The sequence below is a fragment of the Pecten maximus genome, chromosome 17 (assembly GCF_902652985.1).
Source record: "Pecten maximus chromosome 17, xPecMax1.1, whole genome shotgun sequence".
NCBI lineage: Eukaryota > Metazoa > Mollusca > Bivalvia > Pectinida > Pectinidae > Pecten > Pecten maximus.
The window spans coordinates 32,454,852-32,474,973 of record NC_047031.1 but is presented as its reverse complement, the minus strand read 5'-3'; the positions used below and the strand labels follow the sequence as shown (position 1 = coordinate 32,474,973).

The 20,122-nt window shown below is 32.7% G+C and overlaps 2 protein-coding genes across 2 annotated transcripts in view; both read left to right on the top strand.

Moving 5' to 3' along the window:
• Positions 1–618: 618 nt before the first annotated feature.
• Positions 619–12,192, top strand: LOC117315329 (uncharacterized PPE family protein PPE54-like). Its single transcript, XM_033869477.1, has 3 exons — positions 619–732; positions 5,891–6,733; positions 12,091–12,192. The coding sequence occupies exons 1-3, from the start codon at positions 619–621 to the stop codon at positions 12,190–12,192; spliced, it is 1,059 nt and encodes a 352-aa protein (XP_033725368.1).
• A 51-nt stretch (positions 12,193–12,243) lies between these two features.
• Positions 12,244–20,122, top strand: part of LOC117315445 (UPF0394 inner membrane protein YeeE-like) — a 50,208-nt gene continuing 42,329 nt past the window's right edge. The window contains exon 1 of the mRNA XM_033869635.1: positions 12,244–13,517. Coding sequence (XP_033725526.1) covers positions 13,289–13,517 — 229 coding nt within the window. The 5' untranslated portion in view covers positions 12,244–13,288. The remainder of the gene's footprint in view (positions 13,518–20,122) is intronic.

The window sequence follows — 20,122 nt, the reverse complement described above, 5'->3', positions numbered from 1 at the left end:
TTTAAGCTCATTTCCGAAATCAAACAAATTAGTGCATTGATGAATAGGTGGCCAAAGTTATCTTAATATATAGAAACAGTATATAATAGAAAGTGCAATTAGCGAAATTTTGATTTAGCGTAATGTGTCAAGCGCGAAAGCCGCCAAAATAATATTACCGCTAAAATCATATTAACAACTAAACATATACATCTACAGTATACTATTGCTACATTATTTCTATGTAGATAGCATAAGAATTGTACTCCTGTCCCCATTCTAAGATTCGTCAGATCTAATTTTAGGGGATATTTTTGTATCATCTTTTCTCCTCCTTAACAATTTTTTTCCACATATCATACTTAACACTGCCTATGTAAGGACTTTATTTGAGCGATCGCCCGCCTCTGTAAAACTATTGGTTTCCCGAAAAAATAAAGTATATCATTGAAAACATGACTGCTCCTTGCTTATTGAAATCAACAACAAGAAAAGAAAATTGAAACCAGCCCTGTATAATGATACAGCCTCCTCTGTTAGCTCTTTCAAGGACGCGCCGTCCTTCAATGACCCCCTGTTCGTACAATGTTGAACAACTAACTCAAAATCGATAAAACGACAAAACATATATAAATGTTCATGGAGGCCATTAAAAAGGAAAGGACAGAAGATCAGGTGTTTCTGATAGTATTCGTCTTCTACCTCAGTACGACGGCAAATATGAGTCCAACTAGAAACCCATTCCTTAATGAGGTTTGTTTCTCATCTAAACATAATCCATAAACAGCTGTCAAAATAAACATATCCGTCTTAAGTTGTTGGTTTGAATGGTGGCAGCAATCCAGAAAATGATTAATTGAATTAGAAAAAGTAAAAAGCGGAACTAATATAACTAATATTCCTTCATTGTATGGGAAATTGTCGATACGAGCATAAATTTGGCAATAAGGTTGCTACCTCGTCGATATTGCAAATACATATTGGTTATTACAATCGTTCGTTACTGCTAAAAAGTCTATTTATCATTTGTATGGACACAATCATGTTGTGAATTAGGACGTAGTGATTATATTTAAGACTTTATAGTACACAGTCATAGAAATAACGAAGTTAACAAGTAATTACCAACTCGAAATAAGTTTATTTAATGACGTTGTTTATTGCATTATGCTAAAATACAGTTATCTATATTTATCAAAAACATTAAAACAAAAGCCGTGATTTATCGCAATGCCTTTCTACCTGAATACGGCTATGACGGCAGAAAAGCCTTGTGGTAAATATTGGTTTTGTTTTATTTTTCTTACATATATATTGTAGACGAACATCAGCCTAGGTCTTTGTTCTGTAATTTAGTTTTTGCCATAAAACAGGTTGAACATAATTTCCTCCCTTGCACGAAAATTGAAAATATTAGCGAAGATCTTTGGCGTCTTTGTTCGGTTTCATCCTGAAAAAAAGTGTTTGTTTTCCTTATCGAACCCCACTCGTGTTTACCTTTATGGGATATCAATGGTTATATTTGAATTATGTTGACTTTTCTATTATGTGAACATTGTATGATGTTGTATTCAAATTATGTTGACTTTTCTATTATGTGAACATTGTATGATGTTGTATTCAAATTATGTTGACTTTTCTATTTTGTAAACTTTCTGATGGTAACTTTGAATAATGTTGACTTTTCTACTATGTGAACTTTATATGTGTCTTATATATTTGAATTATGTTGACTTTTCTATTATGTAGACTTTGTAAGTTGTCTTTTATATTTGAATTATGTTTACTTTTCTATTGTGAACTTTTTATGTTGTTATTTGAATTATGTAGACTTTTCTGCTATGTGAACGTAAAATAATATCATCTTTTTTTTATAATTCATTTTTTATTTTGAAATCATGGTGTATAATACATATACATGTATAATCACATACACACAACACACAGCGACAGTATTACATTAATGTTCATATTTTTACAATTGCATTCTCATTCACTCATAGAGTACGTAATATATATTCCTACATACACACATATATCCTCACATACAACATTTTAAAACTTATTCATTGTATCAATATTCATATTCATTTATTGTTTCATTTACACCCATACACCCATGCATACATACTAGTATATCCACTCTCACACTGAAACATAACATATTTAAGAGAAAGGAAGAAGGGAAGGAGGAGGAAAAAAAGAAAAAAAGTAGTGATAGAAACAAGGAGAATAGTTGCGGTTAATTTGAATACATGTACAAAGAGAAAATTATTTATTTCTGTAGAGAGATAGAAATTAAAAGAGTTTCCTTTAGGGTAGAGATGTGGGGAGTAATATTCATAATGGCATAGGTTTAGTTACAAATAGAATATAATAGTGTTTGTAAACTGTCAGGAATAAGTTTTGGCTATTAAATATCAAGACAAATAAGGTTTTTTCCATTTACACCAAGTATTCGCGAATTTTGCTTTGAAAATATCATTCTGACCGTTTGATATGAATTTCTGCGTATTGTAGTAATCTTTTATGTTGTTTGATAATGCGTTGACATTTAAGGATTTATTAAGACACCTCGTTCTATAAATGTATTGTTTGATGATAAGAATTACTATATTATATACTGTTGCATTAATACCATTGTTTGTGAGTCCAAAAAGAAAAGACTGTTTATTTATTGCAAAAGGAATATAGAGTGCATCTACCAGTGATTCAAAATTTTGTACATGTAATAGATTTTGCACTCCCTTGCATTCCCACATCAAGTGAATTATTGTTTCTCTTTCAGAGTTACAGAAAGTGTACATAGGGCTATTTACTATACCATATTTAAACAAATTAGAATTGGTGGTAAGAATATAATGAGATATGCGATATTGAAGCCATTGAAGTTTAGTATTTTTTGTTACTTTACGTGGAATATTGTATATTTTACTCCATTCTCCTTCTTCAAATAAGAGCTGTTCATTCCATTTTGATTTGCCAGTAGCAACAGTGTCTGTTTTATTGAAAATATTATAAAAGAGTTTTGAATCACTGATACTTGAGAGAAAACACTGTATATTAGGAGGTAGCAAAGGGCGAATAACTGGTGGGATATTTTGGGGTAGAGGATCTGGCAGACATTCCCGAACTGCAGATATTAATCCATCTTAATTAAGATTACAATTAAGAATAATTGATGACAAAAATATTGACAATACTACCGTAACTATACATTATATATAATAGCTGTGTTAATTAAGATTGTGATACCAATCTTTTTAGATTCCGGTTTCTGAGGATATTAGGAGATTATCCTGTAGCTAGGAAGGTATTTTCAGATTCACTATTATTTAGTATTGTTTTGGATAACTGCCAAATGTGTTCGTGTGTATAAACAGGGTGGGTCGGGTGACTAGTCCGGACTCCAATGAGAACGTGACTATATGACCTTGACCCCGTCGTCAGGGACTGATTACATTAACGTATCCCTGACTGACCCGTAACAATACCGTGTACTTATACACCACAAATAGCTAAGGTCGTAAAAAATTAATAATTTCGGGAGTAAACAGCAGCTTCCTAAAATCACACGCTCACTCGCCACACGTATGTAGCTAGCACAGGGGGTAGGCTGTCCTTAATCAGCAGAACTACACATAATTAAAATACATTAACACTCGGTAATTATCAAACACAATAGACTGGCGCTTATGCTACCATTATTATGTATTAACGTCTTCCAAACATTCCCTTAAGATGGCAAATTATTGATCTTATTGGACCATTGGTGTTACACGAACAATATGCATTGCACGAGAGAGAGAGAGAGAGAGAGAGAGAGAGAGAGAGAGAGAGAGAGAGAGAGAGAGAGAGAGAGAGACAGAGAGAGAGAGACAGAGAGAGAGAGACAGAGAGAGACAGAGTCCATTATTGGTGCGTTTGAATAAACATTAACACGTATGCCTTGACTTCACCAACATCAAATAAAGCATACAAACCTTATTTAGTTCAACCAACTCAAATAAAATTAAATATCAAGATTAAGATTTTCATAGTCTGTGTATTCTACCGTATACGTATATAGGTCGTATACGAAGTTTCTCAATCGTTTCAGCTGGAATTATATCTAATTGGCTCCATTTAAATGAAGCTATGTGACATTCGAGTGAAGAGTAATTTAAAACATTGTTTGAATAACTATTAAGTATGACATTGTAAATGTCAGTGTGGGGAATATGGGTGGCGTGTGTCATTCAGGCGTACTATTTAGGATAATAACATTCGGTGTGGTGTTGTCGATGTGAAAAAATACTGAGGGTTTTTCAGCGTGTACGTTAAGCTCGGGGTGCTATCGATGTGTAAACAGAAAAAAAACAGTACGGGCGTTGTCGATATGTACAAAAATATTCAGAGGGTTGTCGATATGTACAAAACCATTCAGGGCGTTGTCGATATGTACAAAAATCATTTAGCGGTGTTTTAATACGAACAAACGAATGAAGGGCGTTTTCATTGCTTACAAATGTATAAAAAGCGTTTTCTTTACTTACAAGTGTATAAAGAGAGTTTTAATTATGTACAAATGTATAAAGAGAAGTTTCATTACGTACAAATGTATAAAGAGAGGTTTCATTACTTACAAATGCATAAAGAGAGTTTAAATTATGTACAAATGTATAAAGAAAGGTTTCATTACGTACAATGTATAAAAAGCGTTTTCATTACGTACAAACGTATAAAAAACGTTTTCATTACGTACAAATGTATAAAAAAAACTTTTTCATTACTTACAAATGTATAAAGAAAGGTTTCATTACGGGCAGATGTATTAAAATCGTTTTCATTACGTACAAATGTATAAAAAGCGTTTTCATTACGTACAAATGCATAAAAAGCGTTTTCATTACGTACAAATGTATAAAGGGTGTTTTCATTACTTACATATGTATAAGCGGCGTTTTTATTGCGTACAAATGTATAGAATGCATTATAATTGCGTACAAATGTATTCATGGTGTTTTCATTAGTACAAATGTATTGGCTAGTAAATTTTAACCCTCTGAAACCTGAAACTCATACTGTTACTAGGAAAACAAACCCACCTAATTATCCCCCTTTGACAATAAACAAGACTATATAATACAACGTGAATTCGTATAAACACTTAGGTGTATTTTTCTCATGTAATGGTGGGATGGCAATCTCCTATTGAATATATTACTAAAAAAGCGTCTGCTAAATTGAATTTTCTCAGAAAATTAAAGTATACTGTCGATCGCCAAACATTACAACACATGTCAATTCACCATCAATCAACTCATTTAAAAGCAACCTTAACAAGTACTGGACTAACAAGGAGATCAAGTTCCACCCATCCTGCTACACGTACTAGTTAAACAACGACCCGCCAATATTCTGTATAACACCTACCACCTATACAGTCTATACATGTATATAAAGATAGTGACCCTAGATACAGATGGTGGGTTAACTGTTAATAGTCCAAATATGAAACTGAACACCAATTCGTCTTTGTGAATGATATTTGATGACCATATTGAGGAAATTTGAAACTAAATTGTACAATATTTAAAAAAAAAAAAAATAATGATAATGTTTTAATGAGGAATCTACTATACTTGATACATAATCAAACATGCGCGCTGTAATTAGAATTATATAAACAGGTGGTCAAGAAGCGGACACGCTTATAAGAAGACCGATAACTGCTATTGCTATTGCTATATATGCACTTTACCTTTATAAGACCAATATTAGAGTATGGAGACATTGTTTGGGACATTGACCAACACGGAATCACTAATGATAGAAAACATATAACTGCACGCATCATTAGAGAAGGCACTTAACTCACTAGTCACACAAATCTGTACACCGACACTGGATGGCAAACTCTGTATTTTAGGTACTAACACCACAAAATGATCCAATTCCACAAAATAGTACACAACGTTACACCTCAATATCCCAGAAAACGTCTTCTAGACCGACACTCGAATATCCACCAACATATAATACTACAACATATAATACTACAACATATAATACTACAACATATAATACTACAACATATAATACTACAACATATAATACACCAACATATAATACACCAACATATAATACTACAACATATAATACTACAACATATAATACTACAACATATAATACTACAACATATAATACTACAACATATAATACTACAACATATAATACTACAACATATAATACTACAACATATAATACTACAACATATAAAACTACAACATATAATACTACAACATATAATACTACAACATATAATACTACAACATATGATACTACAACATATGATACTACAACATATAATACTACAACATATAATACTACAACATATAATACTACAACATATGATACTACAACATATGATACTACAACATATAATACTACAACATATAATACTACAACATATAATACTACAACATATAATACACCAACATATAATACTACAACATATAATACTACAACATATAATACTACAACATATAATACTACAACATATAATACTACAACATATGATACTACAACATATAATACTACAACATATGATACTACAACATATAATACTACAACATATAATATTACAACATATAATACACCAACATATAATACACCAACATATAATACACCAACATATAATACTACAACATATAATACTACAACATATAATACTACAACATATAATACTAGAGACGTAGACAAATTCGTACCTGTACGTTGTAGAACTAACATGTTTAAAAAAAATCCTTCTTGTTTGTTTCTGTCAACTTACGGAACGAACTTCCCAAAGACACACAGAACGACGCATCTCTTACTAAAACTTAAGACACGTCTTTATAGAAATCTGCAACAAAAGGAATCCTATTATTTCTGTGGTACATGTACTAGAATAGGGCCAAAAGTATCATGCCAGACTCCCAATGAAATGCAGTTCTTCAAACGATCATCTTTTCCACAGTAATTTAACAGCGAGCCCACTCTGTTCCTGCCGTGAGGCAGCTGAAACAAACGCCCTATTATCTATTATCTTGTCAGAACTACGAACTGATTAGGCAAATATGCTTTCAACCTATCCAAAACCAGATATCATTCGAAGCCCTGCAGTTTAGCGACAGGAACCTTTCATCTGGTCAAAATAAAGATGTAGTCTATGTACAAAACTTTATAATCAACTCTAAACGTTTTCCTTAGCCCTTTTCACCAATATAATGATTTCTGCTTTCAAATTTCATCATTGTGAATTATTTCTCTTTAAGCTCGTACTATGCCATGTGCTATTGGTTTATATCTACTAGCAGTATTTTCACAACATCAAAAATGTTTTTAAATGTTTCAACTGAAATAGCTCATGTACGAGTCAAGACTCAGGCAAATATTCTCCTCTTCCCTTCCCTGTCAATTTTTCTCTTTCTTCTTCCACTCTCCTTTTCAAGTAATCAAATAATGCTGTTAAATTTTTCAATAAGTTTTGTATTTTTGCTAATCTTTGTTATCAACTATAATGTCTGCTTTAAAGGAAACAGATTTATATAAGTTAAATAACTTGTTTCTGGATTCTATTTCATTGAATATTATATTGTTCGGATGATAAACATGTATTGTACCTATTTATGAAATAAAATATGGTTTATGCTAAATGTATTCATGGCGTTTTTAATACGTACACATACATAAAAGTGCGTTTTAAATACGTACAAATGTATATGGGTTGTTTCAATACTTACTTAAGAATTGAACTGTTACCAAATGGTAATATACAGTCAATATGAATACAATTTGGATGACAGATAGATGGAATGTAGGGCGACATGAAATATTTATCTGTTGAACGGGTATCACCGGATAGACTCGATTCATCGGAAACACTTCTGTTTTTATCGACTAGATTTGCGTTATTTTCAGAAGAATATCGGGGAGCCTGAAGTTGGTTCCGAGTTCCGAGTTCCGAGTTCCGTTTAAGTAAAACTGAAATATTATGTATTAGCTTTATTGGTTTTGGTCCCAGTTCCGAGTTCCGTTTAAGAAAAACTGAAATACTATGTATTAGCTTTATTGGTTTTGGTCCCAGTTCCGAGTTCCGCTTAAGAAAAACTGAAATATTATGTATTAGCTTTATTGGTTTTGGTCCCAGTTCCGAGTTCCGTTTAAGAAAAACTGGAATACTATGTATTAGCTTTATTGGTTTTGGTCCCAGTTCCGAGTTCCGTTTAAGATAAACGGAACTCGGAACTGGTTTAAGAAAAACTGGAATACTATGTATTAGCTTTATTGGTTTTGGTCCCAGTTCCGAGTTCCGTTTAATATAAACGGAACTCGGTACCAGTTCCGAGTTTCGTTTTACTTAAACGGAACTCGGAACTCGGAACCAACTTCAGGCTCCCAGAATATGAGCACTTGAATTCTAAATGAAAGTCGTCTTGACAGTGGGTGAAAACGATTCCAATGATATTTCTTTCGAAACAGATTCCTGTCAAATCCGTTACATCAGTGTCGCTAACTTAGCAGACGATGTTCAATTTCAAATGGGCTCGATTTTGTAAGGTAGGCCTTTGGCATCAGTGAATACACACAACCGGAAACCATGTCGATTTTTCACATTTTTTTTTTTTTTTTTACAAATGCTGGACTTTTAATGTTGTCGTGTCGAGCATTTTTGAAACGAGCCCCTGTGAGTGTGATGACATTGACAATTTCGTATCTATATAGCTTATGATAATTTTGTGTCGACTAAATTTTTTTTATTATAAAATTTTACCCTCATAACTTGTGAAGTTGCTTTATTTTTTGTTTTGGCTTATGTACATAAAACAAATAAAATGCTAGCATTCGAAAGCTCACTAGGCCGAAAGTACATGTAATTGGCGGCCATTGTTTTAACCTACAACACCTGGAGCTGTATTCCTACACTGACCGAATCACTGTAAATTGTAGTATACACTCTCATGAATACAATTTGGTTTACTAACGACATATAGGCAAATACAGAGTGTAAATATTAATGTATAAAAGGCGTTTACGTACAAATGTATGCATGGCGTTTTAATGCGTAGACATGTATAAATTGTGTTTTCATTCAGGACAAATTTTGTATGCAGGGTATTTTCAATCCGTACCCATACATAAAAGTGCGTAATATATATATAACTATCAAAGTATCTCAACGTTAATATATAATCATACAAATATTTATATTAAAATATCGTAACATTTATATATAATCATATAAATACTTATATACCGCTGAGAGCCCACTAGATGACCGTTGGTATGATATACACTATAGTTTGTGACTACCAACACGTACATATATTTATGATTTTATGAGCTCCATAAAGCGCCCACGCGGCAGCTTTATTGTAGATGTGGATATACTTCATATTTTAATATCATTAGGATCAATCATAATAAAAACGTTATAGAGTAGCTCAGTTTGTAATGTCAGGTTGGTGATTTAGGGAAGTTTTAAGTGTTTGAGTCAATAGATCGAGCTTTATCATTACAGGAAAGTAAAACTCTTGTTCAACATTTTCTTTTAATCATATGATATTGCTTATCAAGCTTCAATTGATTTTCGGCAGTTTCCGTATTTCTCCGCTAATTGTCGTCGTCGTCGTTTTTATAATTACATGTATTAACAATAATGAAAATCAAATAAGTTAATGATTAAAAGGTTGAATGAAAATTGAAAGACTTTATGTTAAATTAGTTTACGTAGTATACTAATGTTCACACATTTAGATAATTAACCTTCAGGTTTTTTTTTAATTCATCAATCAACAGGATGTGAACATTGATCATTTCCATCAGCATGTCAATTTATCTATGTCATACTTTGCCAATACATCTCAACACGGAACTGTCCTTCTACAGGTAATGCTACAACAACACTAATCCATGTAAATATACCTGAAGAATATAATTGAAGAAAACACATGAGGAATACACCTGCAGGATATTTAAGGATTAAACTGTCTTTTTTGTGTCTATGGTCGATATAGATGCCAGAGCTTTGCAAACAAACGTCATATTGTACGCTAGCACAATATGACATGATTGTTTGCAAACCTCTGGCATCTATATCGACCATAGACACCAAAAAGGACAGCTTAATGCTTATATTTACATTCTCGACATATTCGTTTTGTTATTTTTGAAAATTAGCATAAAAAATGCCAATATTCAGCGATTTCGTCAATGGGGTTCGACAAATTGAACAGCCTATTTTTTCAAAATTCATTTGTCACGTGCTGATTACCAAACAAAAATGTGCATTGAAATAATACGAAAAAAACACAGTCTGTTCAATATTTTTTTGGCTTTGCCACCAAAATGTAAATATAATTGAAGAAAATACCTGAAGAATATCATTGTATTTCGTAATAGGCGATTTGCACACACCCACACCTTCTACATTACACCTTCTACATTACAACTTCATATAGTCTGAACTAGTGACTAGTGGTGCTTTTTCTGTGTTGGGGGGGGGGGGGGGTAAGTTTGCATGTAAACTCCTTAGGAAAAGGTAAAAAGAGAATCATACCATGGGTTCCGGAAGTGTAAGCGTCTTTTGTTCGATCATAATTGTAAAAACAAAAGCTGTAGGATTATATCAAAAAGAAAAAAAAAAGATATAATTTTATAAGCCGTAAGGAAATGTAATACCTCCCAATGTGGATATAACGTGACCATGAAAAGTTCCCACAAGACAATGTGTTGGAAGCAGCATGTATTGTTACTGCTTCCACTAGGCTAACTTGTAGAAACTGGCTTCCCCTCGAACGAGGGTGTAAACAAAATAAAAGATTTAAGTTTAAGAAAATACAAATAGAGTCTCTGATACCTCATTCAGGTCATACTTCCTTCCTTACCACCCCCCCCACCCCCGAGAATGCCTTGCCTTGATTTTCTTATGTGTTAAAAATTCATGATTAGCTTAAAAGGATGATATATTTAATACTGGAACAGTTATCTCTCCATTTAATGTAATTACCTGCTCGATTTCAACTCCAATCACTGTTGTGTGACAATGATGAACTAACATCTGATGGAAATGCTTTCGTTTTCACATGTGATCACAATTTCACAATAAATTTTAAAAAATAAAAGACAATTCGCTTAAAAGCATTGCACTGAATAATTGCTTTCTTGTTTTATGCTATATTTTTCCCTCTCCGTTTCTCCCCGAATCCTAATACGCCCCATCTATATCAACATATAGACCCCGGTCCTTATATAACCCTTCAAACTATCCTAATGCGCTTCATCCCTTTTCACAAATGGTCCCAATTCCCCGTTCCTTATATAACCCAATACACTATCTTTAAACGCCTCACCCCTATTGACATAGGGCCCCGATACCCGGGTCCTTATATAACCTTATAAATTGTCGTAATGCGCCCCACCCCTATCGACATAGAGCCCCGATTCCCTGTCCTTATATAACCCTATACATTGTCCTAATTCGCTCCACCCTACTGACATAGGGCTCCGATTCCCCGTTCCGTATATAACCCAATATCCTGTCCTAATGCGCCCCACCCCTTTCAACATATGACTCCGATTCCCTGGTCCTTATATAACCCAATAGACTGTCTTTATGCGCTCCATCCCTATCTACATATGACTCCGATTCCCTGGTCCTTATATAACCTTATAATGCACCCCACCCCTATTGACATAGGCCCCGAATTCCCGGTCCTTATATAACCTTTTATCAAGGACGTATACTTATCGTACATTGACATTTCCCCGGCCCACGTTACGAGTTTACAATGTACCTGGTATACACCATTCCCCAGGTCCACCTATAGCCGTGTGTCTAAACCTTTTTACTTCGTCCCCTCCCCCGACCTTCCTTAGCCTACATATGTACTCTGTATACACCCTCTCCCTCTGGCCCTGAGTCTACTGACCCAGTGGTGTAGATTAAGATTTAGATACCGCTAATAATAGTGTCGTTATCACTAGCTCACCGTTTTACTACACAACGCTGGCTCGTGCGAACGTGACTACAACTATGCCACTGCGCATGCCCGGAACATTTTGTAACCTACAACAATTTTCATTCAGGTTTCTGTGGTTTATCGTCGGAATGAACTCGCACTGGTCACGGCTAGTTTACCTCTAATGGCCCGCAACTTCTACCGACCAATCAAAACTCTGCTAATATGAGAAGAACCAATCCGAGATGTTGACAGGCTGCAATATTTACAGTCAGAGTGACAAAGCAAAATACTATCACGGTAGAAAGTCTGTCAATGATACACCTGGTAGTTCAGGTGAAAATAACACAGGTAATACATATCTACCAGGCGTAATTAAGAGACGTACGTATCACATATATACCTGTGTAGCCTGTAAATAGATTAGTTAGGTACATGTAGGTAAATACAGGTATATATGTGTGTCAGGTATACGGCCAGCATTAACGCCGAGAACACCGACGCTGAAGGAGGAACTTTTACATTGATTACAACTGAAGAATGGAGCTTATATAATATTTATATTCTACCATTGCATGATTCGAACGTGTTGGAATATTGATGCACAAAATTTATGGATTAAATGCATTTTTTCTGAATGAATGGATTTTTGGTTAATCTTGCACGTGTAGTTTGAAAATCAAACGACTGCAGAAGATTAACAAACGTTTTGCACGTAACGTTGGTAGTCAGCGGAAAAAATTGACTCCATATATTGAAAATAGGACGACCTGCACCTGATAAACAGAAACTATCGTCCAAAGTAACTGTCTGTGAAAATCGTCATAAATCTGGATGGGGATGATGACGTCGTCATGGAGTGCGTGTTACGTCACGCGAGGGATACATGATGACGTTATAACGTGATCACCACTGTTGCAAGAACTGAGGTATCGACTAGGACTGTGTTGTTTTTATTTTATTTCATAAGCTAAAATAAGACGGAGGAATTATCGTAAAGATAACACTATACTCCTAATCACATTAATCCGAAGGTCAAATGCCGTCGCTCTATGTAATATCAAAAGGAGATATATTCATAGATTAGTGTTGGGAACTCTTCGAAAATTATCAAATCAATTAGCAGGACATTGCTTTTGGAAGTACGTTCGATATTTGAGGTTTGACAGATTCGGTGAACATTTCGACGGATCATGATTCCATAACAACTAGTTATACTGGTACTCCAAGTCGGCTACAGTTGACTTATTTAAACGTATAGTGTGTGACGACAGGACATTTTAACGTAATTGACGTCATCGCTAGTCACGTGACAGAGTGACAAGATGTCGGGCAAAACATCCCCGTCTAATCGTGTGTCCGACATCCACCTGGCGGAGACTGCCAGCATGTCACGGCAAAGTTCCACCGCCGACGAGTTTGATTCCGAACCTAGTAAGACAGGTTTCGGGGATGACAAGGAGAAAAGCACGAGTGTCGGACTAGTGGTCGTCAAACTTCTGGTGGCGTCCGTGTGTGGTTTTATATTCGGCATTGTAGCAGAAAAGGCGCGAGGTAAGTAACTGATCACGTGTCTGATGCACGTGAATTTCTTGTTATCAATTTTGTTTTGGTGTTCATCTCTAACACTAAGATCCCGATATGTAAGACAGAGTACAGGGGAAACACGGTCTCTCTCCGAACCTTTCGTTATTACATTCTCCCACGTATCGCCTCGTCCTAAAATGATTATCTCCCCTGGCTGTTGTTTTATCTCCCTTTTTTCTACATCTAATACTCCACTTTTTTCTCCTGTACATATTTATAAAGATCGTTCTCTCTGTATTTGTCCCTATCATGATTTAATCAGTAATTTTCCATTGTCTATCTAAATAGGTTCCATTGTTAATAAAAGTTATCTCGCCCTTACTTATATTCTCAGTCTCCTTTATGTATAGAATCTACCCCCGTTCGTACCACACTGTATACAACAAGTATTTCTCATTTTTGAAGTGAACCACTCCTGTCATAGTCGCTATATCCCTCCCTTTGTAGAGTTATTTCCCCTTGTTGTTATGATACCTCACCCCTTGTTAATAGACAAAAACTACATTCCCTTGACATAAAATGGTTAAACCGCTACCCTATATGATTATCTCAGCCCTCTTTATATAATGTGTTGTAAGTAAAATAGAGTAGATAGAACTACAGAATATAGTAATTTATTTAACTTTGTCACACAAACACATATCCATTTATCATTCAGATCAATAAATTCTTACACGTCGTATCCTGTAACTTGTTACAAAGCCAGAAACACTATTATAATACCTTATGAATAGGTAGTCAACGTAACCGGCGCAATGAACACGCATAAACTGAATACACATTTTCATAAATTGAATGAATTTTGAATGAAATAGTTGTATAGCATATATTGACTATTTAGATGTCCTTAACATTTCTGTGTTGATGAAATTAAAAACCCAAAGTAAACAGTAACCCATGTAAATAAGGGTGAAATTAAAACACAAAGATACATTAACCCATATAAAAAAGGGTTTATCTTGCCTGCTGTTTACATATCATATGTAGTACCACTTTATACTAACGTCTCAATAAGTCTAGATAACTGTGATATAGGGTTGGAATTAATATAGATAATTAAATGAAAACATTGAAATCATTAGAAATAAATGTAGTTTATATTATTTAAACTAATTTACATTCCTTCCCCAGTTACTAATGTACTTTAACTGTCCAAACGGGGGGAAATGATTTTAAGAAAACAAAAATTGAGATAAAAATGATTTAACTGATAATTGAAAACATTTTATTGATAATAGCAAACATTCAAATTCATTGCACAGTTGCTAAAAAAACATTACTATTCTAAACATGTAACAGAGCCCGGTGATAATATCTGAACTCATTTTTTTTTTTTCAATAACTAGTGCTTACATATTTTGATATTCTAAATTGATGCTGAAATGAAACATTTTAAGTGCCACTGTTAAAATAAATAAATAAATAATTTTTAATTCATTGACCTATCAGACACCACAACTTATATACCAAACATTCAAAAACATATGCAGTAGAAATGGTGAATCCCACGCGAAATATAAGTGATTTACAGTATTCAAAAAAATCTTTTTGTGATTTATAATTTCTTTGTTAAAATTATTATCTTTTGAATTATAAATATTACAGCAATATCTATATATATATTAAATATTATATTTCTACAAACAAGATAAAGTAATATCGATCTATATATATATAATTAAATGTTATATTTCTATATACAAGATAAAATTATATTTACTGAGGTCATAACTATAATATCGCATATTTCATCCACGTGATATTTGAACAGGACAACAATTATACTTCTTTTTTGATATATAATAAATAACATCGAAAATCATAATTATTTATTCAGGTTTTAAAGTATATTATGTATCTATCGAAACTTATTTTAGTTATACTATATCCATTATTGAACATATATAAAGGACTTGTCTATGTTTTGTAAAGTTCTGAACAACATCACAAACATTCTGTTTTGTTTTGTTGTTGTTGTTTTTTTTTTGTTTTTTTTTTACAATAACATCTGTGTCATCTACACAGTTTTCACAGCCTATCATTGATAGGTGTGTGGCTTAAAATAACGAATGATGAACTTTTAGACTTCAATCTATCTCCAGCACCATATCGCCAAATCTGAAACATATCAGCGTGCCAATCAACAACAGAATCGTTTTGTCATTTTCTGTGAATTTCAACATCTAAAGCAATGATTGCTTTCAGATCAATAACCAAATTATCATTTGCATTCTGGGTATAAAAAAATAATGGCAGTTGGAAAACAAATATTACATCGCAAAAAAAATCAGTAATGATTTTAATCAACATCATTTTCTTTCTAACATTTTTAAGCATAAAATTGTAACTTGAATATTTCTCCCAATACTTCAAGCTATCCCATCCTTTATTCAGATGGAGAAAAGCATGGGTTTCTGCAGATATTTAAGTTTGTCTACTTCCAAATCGTTAAAGAAGGGTGGCAACAATACTTTGATATTGGCTCTAACAGAAGTCATTCCATCAGATATGATAGTACGCTGAAAATGGTAAATAAGTAGTTAGTTATTTTAAGTCAGCTTATCTTTTTCTCTTTTTTTTTTATTCAAAACTCTTGCTTTTAGGAAAAACATAATAACGTATTATCTTACATAGTCTTCCTCACAACTTTCATCCAGATACATTACAAAATATTTGATTGCATAAGGATTCATTGTAGTAATTTTTGCGTATACAGTATGAAAATATTTAAATTTAAATTAAATTTACAGTGTATTTTTGAGGCTTAACAATCTTGAACCTAAATGCTTTTTGAAATGACATACATGGTCTATATGCCAAATATGTTTTTCAATGCGTGCCATACATAGTAAAACAAAATTGAAGTTTTAAGCATAAACACAATATTTTTTATGGAATTCATGATGTTATTCACTATGCGTATTTTGCTTTCCCCTTGGTTTTCAAATTTTCGTTTGTTTCTGGATTTCCAAATATGCCATTTTGTAACAAAGATGATAGTATTCAAAATTAAAGACGAATTAAAATCTAAATGATAACAACAAACCATAACATCTGTTTCAGAAATAGTATAAAACATCTAAAGGATAACAAGAAAACACAACATCTGTTTCAGAAATAGTATAAAACATCTAAAGGATAACAAGAAAACACAACATCTGTTTCAGAAATAGTATAAAACATCTTAATGATAACAAGAAAACATAACATCTGTTTCAGAAATAGTATAAAGTTCTTCTTGGTATGAGATTCTGTTGATTGCTCTATTTATAAATGGTGCTCATGTTTTCCATATTCCTTTGGCAAAAATACAAATAAATCTTAGTCCGCTGATCTTAATCTCCCAATTATTACACCCTATATCACCCAGTGCGATGGCGAAATGAAGAAGAGTCTTATACTCTTAATAAACTGTTAGAATGCATAGTCGGCAACCTTCTAGTAGTAACACCGGGGCGATTTACCGAGTGCAAGCTAGTAGATTTGTAGCATTTCGTTTGGCGACATAATCCTGCTTAGATAATCGGGTTTTTAAAATAATGAATTATAAAGAAATGCCTTTGATAACGCATGTTTTATATAACTATTAAAATGGAAAGTTTCCTTCCTAAAAATAGAGGATTGGTAAATATTTCAGTGAATAATCATTTGTTAGTAGAAGATGTTTGTCCATAACATAGGTACGAATTGTTCAAGTTATATGCATTAGATAAGTGTATATGTATATATTTGAATGATATATATTTACATAATATATAAATTATTCAGTCATTTCTCAATAACTGTATACTATAAACAATCAATTATGTATTTTCCGTTTTTTTATTATTTTATTTTATTAATTTTTCTTGTAATGTTCCAATATTGATGTATTGAGGAGATGACGTTTCCAAGTTGGCAAAACTTGTGTCCAATCCATGTTTGTCATATTAATAGTAAAACAAATATTTTCTTGATACAGTAACGTAACAGATAAAAACAAAACAAAGAATAAATTTTCACGGATACTCATGAAATGTACAAGGAGAGTAGGACCAGGTTTCCCAGAAGAATAGGCGTCTTCTACCTCATCTCGACACCCGTCATACTAATCTGGCCAAATCCGGGTAAAGTAACATTCTCAAAATGAAAACTAGTGTGGTCACAAAGGACATCGAATGAGGAAATAGTTTACTTCAAAATGACATCTTATGTTGATCTTAAACATCCCATTGTCTTCGTCAAAATAATTCAAGCTATTTTAAAGAATTAATTCTATGAGGAATTGACTTAAGATGTTTTGTCATCTTAAAAGGCCTCTTTCCCCGAACGAGTTCGCTCCGCTGATATTGTAGCCAATCAAAAGCGGCGTTATAAACCGCGACATCATCATGTGTTATTGGATGTTAAGGTAGTCTTTAACCGCCGAGGAACAGGTTTGAATCCAGCTAGATTATGTTATATAGACATATAGATGTCTTGGGGATTTTGTTTCAGTCACTAACAAAAGTGCAGTTCTTATTTCATTTGCTATATGTATAAGTAAGAACTTCTATCAGCTTCTTTTTAATGAAAAAGAAAAAGGTTACGTAATATTATGTAGATTTCTGATACATGAATTCGACATACATTCCATAAATATCATGATTCGTCATCTATACAATTACAGGAGTAAAAGATACTTCATTTATATGATATTGGAGACGGCTTATGTCGTCGATATACCTGAACACGCAATTTGCAAGATGATAAAAGACATGTTGACTGTATCAAGATATGTTTTCACTTATAAATGTATCTGGTAAAAAGGTATACCATATCGTCTTTTCGTCCTTGTATAAATATCCCGCCCTGTTGTGTTATCTTTCATAGAAATTGTTGTCATTGTTTAAAGTGCTTTCTGAGGGATACTATTTTCCTATAGCTTAAACATAACAATTGTATTATCAAAGTAATATGATAAAATAAGAACCTGAACTTGAAATAAAGATTTCTGATTCATGATTTAGGTATCTTATATTGATACTGAATTCATTGTTGTCACAAATACAATTAAAGTACATGTACGTTCATATTACAACAATGCACTGTTATAACTACCAATTACATTTTCAAAATATCAGTTTTTCATCGACGTCATTATGAAATCGAAAACGTGATAAAGAAATAATTAAAAAAAAAGTTATATGAACTTACCCAATAATTCAAACAATCTGGTAAACCTAGGTGATTAGTTTTGAATCATTATAAAAGAACTATAATACAAATCTGAGAACATACCCTGAGCAGGTGTCTGTATTTGGAAGAAATTAGAGGTGATGAATAGGATAACGTTAAACCTCGGATACTTAAACATGAACCCATAGAGATTACAACAAAAATCTGATAATATCACAAGATATTCACAATATATTTATGACCTCTTGGACCTCGATTATGGAGACAGGCTTCGTATCATTATTACCATCGTAGTTTTATTACATATTTGTATAGCAATTAACTACCAAAATAACATTGAACACTAATTGATTGAATTTGGAACAATTTTATAAAATGTACAGTTGGTAATGTTCTGTGATATCATTTGCAAGAAAAAGCATATAAATCACTAAGTCAATTGTATTACAAACACTTTTTTATAAAAAAAAAAAATAGAAAATAGTTTTAAATCGACGGCATGATGATAAATACTCGTCATCTGAAAGGCCATAACGTTGTAGTAGTGACGTAAAAAAAAAAAAAAAATAAATAAATAAATAGATAAATAAGTAATTGAATAGATAAATCAATAATTAATTTTTCTTTGTTTTCATGGTAAATACTCAAATGGGATTGGTCGAAAAATTCTTTTCATTCTTCTGTGAAAGAAATTCCGAGAATGGCGAGAAAAATGTGACGTCACAATACGACAATTGACGTTGCGTATTGATTTGAGAAAAAGAATCCCATTTAAAACCAGTAACATTGTACATAAAACATGTTTTAAATTAGAAAATCATTTTCAAAAATTAAATATAAGCATTGATGTCAATTTTTGTTTAGTTTCATTGGGGTATGAAACAAATTTTGTTTGCAAACTTCTGTAAGAATCCGCTACGCGGATTCATACAGTTTGCAAACAAAATTTGTTTCATACCCCGATGAAACTAAAAACAAATGACATCAATGCTTAAATAAACAAAAAAAAATAGAAAATAGTTTGTGTAGATTAAATCGACGGCATGATAATAAATACTCGTCATCTGAAAGGCCATAACGTTGTAGTAGGTGACGTAAAAATAAAATAAATACATAAATAGATAAATAATGAAATAGACAAATCAATAAATAAATCAATAAAAATTAATCGCAACCGCCATACCGCTACTAAAATATGTAATAAGAACTGGATTGCTACCTCAGAATTAACATATAAAAGAACAAATTCATTCAATGATAAATTAATTAGTAATGCTAACAAAGATTAACTGATTAGGTTACATGAAAGAATAATTTATTACGCATAAGGAAAGTTGATGCCCAGAGGAAATAAAACGGATATACATCAGAGAAGTAATTTAAGCTCCGGATTACCATATATCTGGTCAATGACG

What these genes read in the sequence shown, in the direction of transcription:
- LOC117315329 (XM_033869477.1), top strand. Translation starts at nt 619, where the DNA reads ATGGAGGCCATTAAAAAGGAAAGGACAGAAGATCAGGTGTTTCTGATA. An exon ending in GAAACCCATTCCTTAATGAG is followed by an intron (nt 733 to 5,890) that starts GTTTGTTTCTCA and finishes TCTGTATTTTAG; the next exon opens with GTACTAACACCACAAAATGA. An exon ending in ACGTAGACAAATTCGTACCT is followed by an intron (nt 6,734 to 12,090) that starts GTACGTTGTAGA and finishes ATTTTCATTCAG; the next exon opens with GTTTCTGTGGTTTATCGTCG.